Below are 7,911 nucleotides of genomic sequence, written 5' to 3' on the forward strand. Positions count from 1 at the left end.
CCTGAGTCTGCTGCTGTAGGACCCTAGCAGCGGACTCCAGAGGAATCATTCTAGAAGACACTTCCGAGCTTGTGACCTTGAGACTCTCCAGGATTAGCAGGGAATTAGCTTGCGCTGATTGAGCACCGGATGCCAAGCCCCCACCCCCACCCCGGGGGGGGGGGGGGGCAGCGTGCAGCAAACTGTCAACCCCAAGCTGGTTGCTCTGGGGAGGGGACTGCTGTCCTCAGAGAGTCCCTGAAGGGCGTCCAGCATTTCCCTATCACCTCAGCCTTGTGGAATTCGCAGGCTTGCGCACAGATTTCCCCTGCGGATACTCCCCAGAGGCCACTTCCAGATGCCACCTGGGTCCACGCCCTGCTCTAGAGTGGGCAATGCAGCTTCAAGGGCATGGGACCAACGGGTGGGAGAGGGCGGGGTCCCGCTCGCACTGCTCCAAGCACCTGGAGGCTGCTGCCCAGGGAGCTCTGCAGGAACCGCGCTGACGAGGCTCCCCTGTTGCCCCTCAGCCGTGAGAACCGTGCAAGAGGCCCGAGAGGGGCGTGCTGCCCAGGGGCTAGGGCCTCTCTGCAGGGAGACGTCCAGAAGGGGCACCCGGGGCAGGCACAACCCCCGAGCAGGCACTTGCACTCCCACAAGAGAGGGATCAGGGAGGCTGGTACGAGCAGGTCAGGAGGCCAGTGTGAGTACTGAGGCCCCCATGGGTGACCCCGGAGTCCAAGGGGGCAAAGTTGTGCCTAAGGAGGGCGCCTGTTGGTGGTGCAGCAGGAACCCTGGGCTGCCGAGGCCAGCTGCGCCCAGCTCAGCATGCAGCCTGCGGCCCAGCGAGCAGCCCGGGCCCCGCGTGCCTGGTGTGGCCTCCTGGTGGTCCTGATCCTTTTCACATCCATAGCCTCCATGGAGCCCCGGCTCTGTGGCAGCCCACGAGCTCCCAGAAGAAAGATAAACACACACACACCACACACATCGCACAAACAATAGACATCACACACACACACACACACACACACACACACACACACACACAATTTTAAAAAGAGCAGAATGAAAATATCAACCAGCATTAGACAAGGAAAATTTTAAGGCAAAGGCTGAGTTGAAGGCAATCATTTCATATTTGATAGAAGATTCAGGGTCAAGTTTTAACTGACATTTATTGAGTGCCTACTGTATGCCTGGAACTGTGCTTGGTGTATTACATATATTGCCTATTTGACTAAGACAGCAGTGCTGGACTTATCTGCATTGATTTACACAGCTATTGAATACATAAAGCCAATATTATAAAAATATATTGGTAAACCAGTTGTGCTAACAGATTTTCACACAGTCTGATTAGTTTCTGATAGATGCAGTGGGCCACATTAAATCACATGAAATATGAGCAGTATAACTGACCGTGCCTGGCCAGTGAGCAGACTCAAAAGCAGTTAACTTCTACAGACGATGAGCACACGCTCATCTTAAATGTCCATTAAACTAGAGAAACCAGTTATGTCCTAGGCTGCAGTAACAGCTTCTCACAATGTCTTGAAAGAACATCTATTCTAGGCCACGTTCTCTGTTCACAGTGCAGTAAAACCAGAAACGAATTTTAAGCAAAATTTAGCCAAATCACTGAGATTCAAAGCACTCTCTAGGAACACTACAAAAACAAAACAAAACAAAAAACTATATAAACAAGAAGATGACTCACCAACTTTGACGTGTGGCCAAGGCTGTATCCAGAAGTACATTTATATTTTTAAATATGCTATTATTGCAAATATAAAGAGAGTATAGATTAAGTATTCAACTTAAAATTTGAGATAAGGAATAAAAACAAGTAAAAATAAAACACAATATATATTAAAGAAAAATGAATTACAAATGAAAAATAATGGATATAAATAAATCCTAATGCTGACTCTTTGAAAAAACAGTAATAAGCCAGTTAAAACTTTCAAATCAAATTATGAAATAAACTGCAGGCAGAAGTTAAAAGGAGAATATGGCTAGAACACAACAAAGAGAAAGTCTGTGTTTAATTATAAAATAGGACACGTAATTAAAGTAGCTATCTGAAAAAGTCTATGGAATGAAGAATCCTTTAGGGGATGAAAGGCCACCGTAAACCATCAAAAGGAACAAGATGTAGAAGGTATGAATAGACTGCCATCGTGAGGGTATTGAGAAGGCTGCCCAAGGGTTCCCCTGACCCTCCCCTCCGTGGCTCTGGGACCTGGCTGCCTTACTAGTAAACTCTTCTCAACTGGCAAGGCCTTGGGCCCTCTCAGGTTACAGAAAGTATCCCAAAACAAAGAAAGGGCGAAGGTACTCAGGTCTTCCTGGGATGCAAGCTAGCCATGATGCCAAACTTCACAAAGATAGCACCAATCTCACTCGTGAAGAGAGGCAAGAGTCCCACGTAAACATGGAATAATGGAATAAAAGAACTCAGCGTAGGAAGACTGGCACACCCCAGCCCCAGGAATGGGAAGACCAGGGTGCCAGGAAGTCGCCAGATTCCACAGCCGCTAAGCTGTTTTCACCTCCTCTGAAGTTAAGAGGAGTCTTCTGATTGTTGACATCTTGCAATTGATTACCATTTTTTCTCAATGATATATAAAATAAAATGTGTTTTACAATCAATGAGGCCTAATTTTAATGAAATACAGTAATGCAAAATCTCATACTAAAAAGTTTTTTTTTTTAAATCATCTCAGTGGATGTTTGAAAGGCATTTGATAATATTTCATACTCATTCCTGATTTTTAGGCCAAACATTTCCTTAAATTGACACAGAGTATCTATCTGAAAACAACAGCCATTCTTATAGCTAAATGTGAAACATCATGGGCATCCCCGTCAAAACCAGGAACAGAAACAGCACGCACACCACCAGGACTATAGTCGTATGCTGTGGAGCTTTCGACCACTCCACAAAGCCCTGAAACAGAAGAGAGGTAAGTGTGAACACCACAGGAAGGGGCCACCACCATCACTTGCAGGAAAATAGGATTATCTGGCCAGAAAAGAAACAGCACATCAAAAGAAAAGCTTTTTGAAATTAAAACGGTACAACAAAGTGACTAGATATAAGATAAATGCACAAAAATAACATGCCTATGGTCCATTGGAGAAAATTTCAGAATAATGGATGAAAATTTGGTTTAGAAAGTCTTACAGATTTAAAACACCACTTCAACTCTGGTTAGTTATTGTTGTTCATCTCTTCCTCTAATTTATAAACTATACTGTATCATAGGTATGCACATACAGGGAAAAACAGGACATACAGGATGTGGTACTCTCCTGGGTTTCAGGCATCCATTGGGGTCTTAAGACATGCCCCCCTTGAACGTGGGGAGGTCTCTGAGCAATCTTCAGAGGTGAATACTGCACGAAGCGGCTCCCAGAACAGGAAGTAGATCATCACCAGCACCCCAATCCCCAGGTTCCCTCCCACTCTCTCTAGTCCACCTCTGTCCTACCTCTAGTGTTGTGGAAGAGTTCACCTGTTACAGCAACCTTCACCAGGGAACTTTTCTGGGCACTGGTATTTCTTTTTTCCTTTAAACTCACACACTCGGATAGGATTTGCTAGTGTTGCACCTGCTTGTGTTTATAGAATGGTAGTAACAGGACCCTTTTTTCCTCCAGAGTGGGAACTTCTTCACTCTTGGAATACAACTCCAAGGAAGGAGGACCTGTCCATGCAGAAAGTTCAGCTGGGCTGACCAGGTGAGTGGATTGATGGATGAATGGGTGGATGGATGGATGGATGAACCTGAATGGGTGAATGGATAAGCGAAGGACCTCACAGAGGCCTCTTCAAACAGCCTGTCTAAATTGACCACGTGTGGATGAAGTTATATACATATCATGTGGAGACCCTTCACTTGTGTCTGACCACCATAAGAATGTGTCCTCTTTCCCACAACCTGATCCTTGATCTCTGCAGTGCTTTGACTGTGTCCCCCAAATGATTGCAGTGGTCTACAAGACCCTGCATTGTCTACCCCATCATTCCATGGCCTCACCTACTACTGCCCTCCACTCCTCTCCCTCCTTATGACCCCTGTGCTACTGCTCAAGTGTGTAGGGGCAGGTAGGTTGGATAGATGAATTGCTGGCATGTGGTTAAAAGGGTATATGAGAAAGCATGTAGATAACTAGATACATGGGCGATGAGATGGGAACATAAGTGAACAGGGCGTTAAGGACTGGGCAGATGAACAAGTGAACATATGAATGATTGGTGGGTGTTCAATGGGAGATGGAGGAGTGGATGGGCGGTGGATAGACTGATGACTAGTGATAGAGGGTAAGTAGAGGGGAGAGTGAATGGACAGATAAGTGAACAGATAGGTGAGGTGGGTGGATGGACAGATGGATGTCACAGGGATATGGATGAGTGGGTGAATAATAGTTTGGGTGGATATAACAGTGAACATATGGATGAAATGTTGGTGATGTTTGAAAGGATGGGTAGATGGGTAGATGGATGGGTGGGTGGGCAGATGGATGGGTGGGTGGATGGATGGATGGATGGGTGCAGAGATGGGTAGATTGGTGGGTGGGTGGATGAGTAGATAGATGGGTGGATGGATGGATGGATGGATGGATGGGGTAGATGAGTGGATGGATGGATGGGTGGGTGAGTGGATGGATGGGTAGGTAGATGGATGATGGATGGATGGATGAAGAGATGGATAGATGGATGGGTGGGTGGGTGGGGTAGATGGGTGGGTAGGTGGATGGATGGGTGAGAGGATGGAGGGTAGTTTGATGGATGAATGGATGGATGGATGGAAGGGTGAAGAGATGGGTAGGTGGATGGGTGGGTGGGTGGATGAGTGGATAGGTGGGTGGATGGATGGGTGAAGAGATGGGTGGGTTTATGAGTGCAGGGATGGAGAGCATGTGTGGATTAAGTCACATACATATCACATAGTGTCTTTGTGTCTGATCACCATAAGAATATGTCCTCTTTCCCACAAGACAACTCTTGGAAATTCCACGGGGCATGGAAATCCCAGGCTAAAGAGGAAAGCATGGCAGCCCCCTAAAGTCCTCCAGGTGACACATTTATGGAAAAGGAGAGAAGCCCGCCTGCCACATACCTGGGAGTCCTCTGACTCATCATCTTCCTCCACTGAGCACCACTCCTGGGAAAGTCCAGTGTCTTGAGAAGACAGCTCTGACGGGGGAGGAGCAGAGAAGGAAGGAGCCATGAGTGAGTGACCAGGCCACTGAGGCAGGCCCCTCTCACTCTTCCTACTGGCGTCCTACCCTTCTCTGCTGACTCCTGCCAGCTGCACTGGCCAGTATAGCTCAGGTGGGCAGGAGAGGATGTGAGAATTCGGACCCTACAGCCTCCTGGTCTCACACTGGCACACCTGACGGGCCCTTCTCCCTAGGCCTCGTCCCCTCACGTGTCCACTGGCAGGAGCTCTTCTCCATGGGCCTCCAGCAAAACTGACTGAGGGAGCAGAAGCAGCAGCCAGGGAGTGACATCAGGATGACAGCTTCCTGGGGAGATTTCCCACAGTGGCCCCTCAGTGTCCTCATCCCTAAGCTGAATATCCTGGGCAAAGACTGGCATTTCCCGTCCTCCTCTGCTACAGCCCCACAGGGCCCAAGCCTCCTCCTCCCTCCCACACCTAAGCTCCATCCAGTCCCCCGCCTCCGACCCAGGGAAGAGGACAGTGGAGGATGGAGGAGGGGGACAGTCCCTGGAGGACGGTCCAGCCCCCTGTGCAGTGGGCTGAGGCTCAGATGCCCCCGCCTCAGCAAACAGCAAGCTGTCCCACTGTCTTGGTCAGAACCCCAAGGAGAAACCCTTGGTTTCTCTCACTTCCCCATGTCCCCAGCAAGAACCAATTCTCCCTCTCAAATGTGGCCCAAGTCTGTCCACTTCTCTCTCCCCTCTCTCTCTTGGACAGCTGCCACCCGCGACCTCGGAACCCTGCAACCTCTCAGGCTCAGAGGCGGGGCTTCTCACCCTGGGCACTGCCACATTTGGGCTGCATGATTCCTCGTGGCCAGAGTCCCACAGATTTACAAAACGGCCTAGACTTCCACCCACTAGATGGCAGCAGATGACCCCCGTTGGAGTAAACCAATCCGTCCCACTGCCCAAAGCTGGGCACGTCTGTTGTCTCCACTGGAATCTGAGCCCTGCCGGGCCCTCCCACTATATCCCCAGCCCTCACCACGGTGCCTGGCGTACAGCAGTGTCCACGCTTGTCACCAAGTGTCTGTGTCCACCCCCGGTAGCCCCTTTCTTTGCTGATTCTGGGCTTGATCCTGCGGCTCATCCTGGCCAATGGCCGAGGAATAACTGGGCACTCAGCAGAGACCTGCCGCCTCTCCTGCTGCTCCTGAGAAGGCCTGCTAGAGACCCATGGCCCGTGGCCACCAGCTAGCCAGCCAACACCAGCCAGGAATGAGGGCTCCGTCTCCCGGAGCCCAGCTGAGACCCTCCCGCCTCCCCCGGGACCCTCCCTCACCTCTCTCACTCTCGCAGCCAGAGGCCCCGACGTCCACGGCCTCCCGGTCCTTGGCGAAGCTGGGGTGCGTGGACTTCTCCCAGGCCCTGCTCTCCCAGGGCAGCAGCACCGTGGCCCTTTCGGGCTCCAGCAGCCCCCGCGTCTGCTCAGGCCTGAGGCTCTGCATGTCCCCAGGAGGACGTGGGGCTTCAGGGACGGCTTCTCCTCTGGTCCCAGGAACAGGATCCAGAATCTAAGGACTGACAGACATCCGGCCGCTCAACGCGTAGTTAAAAAGTGCAGGGCGCCAGGCTCTGTCCCAGATGCCAGAGGCACCCAGCCATCACCACAAAGCCACACTGTGGGATTCGCACTCGAGCGGGAAGAGAGAGGGGACGGCAAGGACACGGTGTGTCCACGGCAATGAGTGCCCGGAGGCCAACAAAGCAGGGGAGGGAAGGCTGGGCTGAGTGTGTGCCCACAGGCGCACACTCCCGATCCACACCCGAAGCACAGTCGCGGGTCTTCAGAAGACAGAGTCACCCTCAGGTCCCTGCCTTGCTCATGGTCTGTCTCCAAGCATCCATAGGTTGGCGACACCACCAGCATGGGGATGACAGGAGGTGGGGGGCCCTTTAAGAGGTGGGGCCTACAGGGAGGTCATCGGTCACCCAGGCCTGTCCTTGAGAGGCAGCAAGGAGGTATCCAGGGACCCTGGTTAGTCTCTGACACCAGCCCCGCCTTGGAATCTCTGGCTACCTGCCTGGCGATGTGGTCTCTCCCACACACTCCCACCAGAGGTCCTGTGTGTCACACGGCAAGGCCACCCTCACCAGGGCAAACCAATCGTGGGCTTTTGATTTTCCACCACTGTGGGCTAAATAAACCTCTTTTCTTTATAAAGTACCCAGTCTCAGGTGTTTTTCTACGGCAATGGAAAATGGATAAATCCAATCTTCTGTCACCAAGAGAAGGACCTGGCCTTCCCAGAGGGCCTGCAGCCCCACTGTCTCCTTTGTCATAAAAATGACCGATTTGCCATGTAGGGGTTTAAAGTCTGTGATCAAAGAGACATTTTTCGATGTTCTCATTCTGTATCTGACTAACCTGCAACCAGGAAGCTGTTGGCAAGGAGCCATCTGAACTGTAATGACTTATAGTGATGCTGACCGCCCCCCACCGGGATCTGCTGCAGCAAGGTGCATGCATCCCTGAAATCACACAGATGACCACTGACCGCCCTGACCACTGACCGCCCTGACCACTGACCGCCCTGACCACTGACCGCCCTGACCACTGACCGCCCTGACCACTGACTGCCCTGACAAATAGTTACTTTTTTAAAAACTGCACACGGTTAGAGTGGGAATCTTCTTAAAGCTTTTTCTTCTTTGCTTGGGTCATGCAAATACAGACTGTTCTATCAGATCTTTAGACC

The 7,911-nt window shown here is 50.9% G+C and overlaps 1 protein-coding gene across 1 annotated transcript; it reads right to left on the bottom strand.

Moving 5' to 3' along the window:
- Positions 1-2,616: 2,616 nt before the first annotated feature.
- On the bottom strand, positions 2,617-6,660 carry Smim17 (small integral membrane protein 17). Its single transcript, XM_027921203.2, has 3 exons — positions 6,495-6,660; positions 5,106-5,182; positions 2,617-2,929 (listed from the first exon to the last, which is right to left on the bottom strand). Exons 1-3 carry the CDS (start codon positions 6,658-6,660, stop codon positions 2,819-2,821), a joined length of 354 nt encoding a protein of 117 aa, XP_027777004.2. The 3' UTR covers positions 2,617-2,818.
- Between the last annotated feature and the right edge of the window lie 1,251 nt (positions 6,661-7,911).

The sequence above is a fragment of the Marmota flaviventris genome, chromosome 18 (genome assembly GCF_047511675.1).
Source record: "Marmota flaviventris isolate mMarFla1 chromosome 18, mMarFla1.hap1, whole genome shotgun sequence".
NCBI lineage: Eukaryota > Metazoa > Chordata > Mammalia > Rodentia > Sciuridae > Marmota > Marmota flaviventris.

Bases quoted from the DNA above. Each gene is read 5' to 3' on its own strand.
- Smim17 (XM_027921203.2), bottom strand. From the start codon at position 6,660: ATGCAGAGCCTCAGGCCTGAGCAGACGCGGGGGCTGCTGGAGCCCGAA. The intron at 5,183-6,494 runs GTGAGGGAGGGT...CTCCCCCGTCAG, and splicing joins TGGCTGCGAGAGTGAGAGAG to AGCTGTCTTCTCAAGACACT. The intron at 2,930-5,105 runs GTATGTGGCAGG...CTTCTGTTTCAG, and splicing joins ATGAGTCAGAGGACTCCCAG to GGCTTTGTGGAGTGGTCGAA.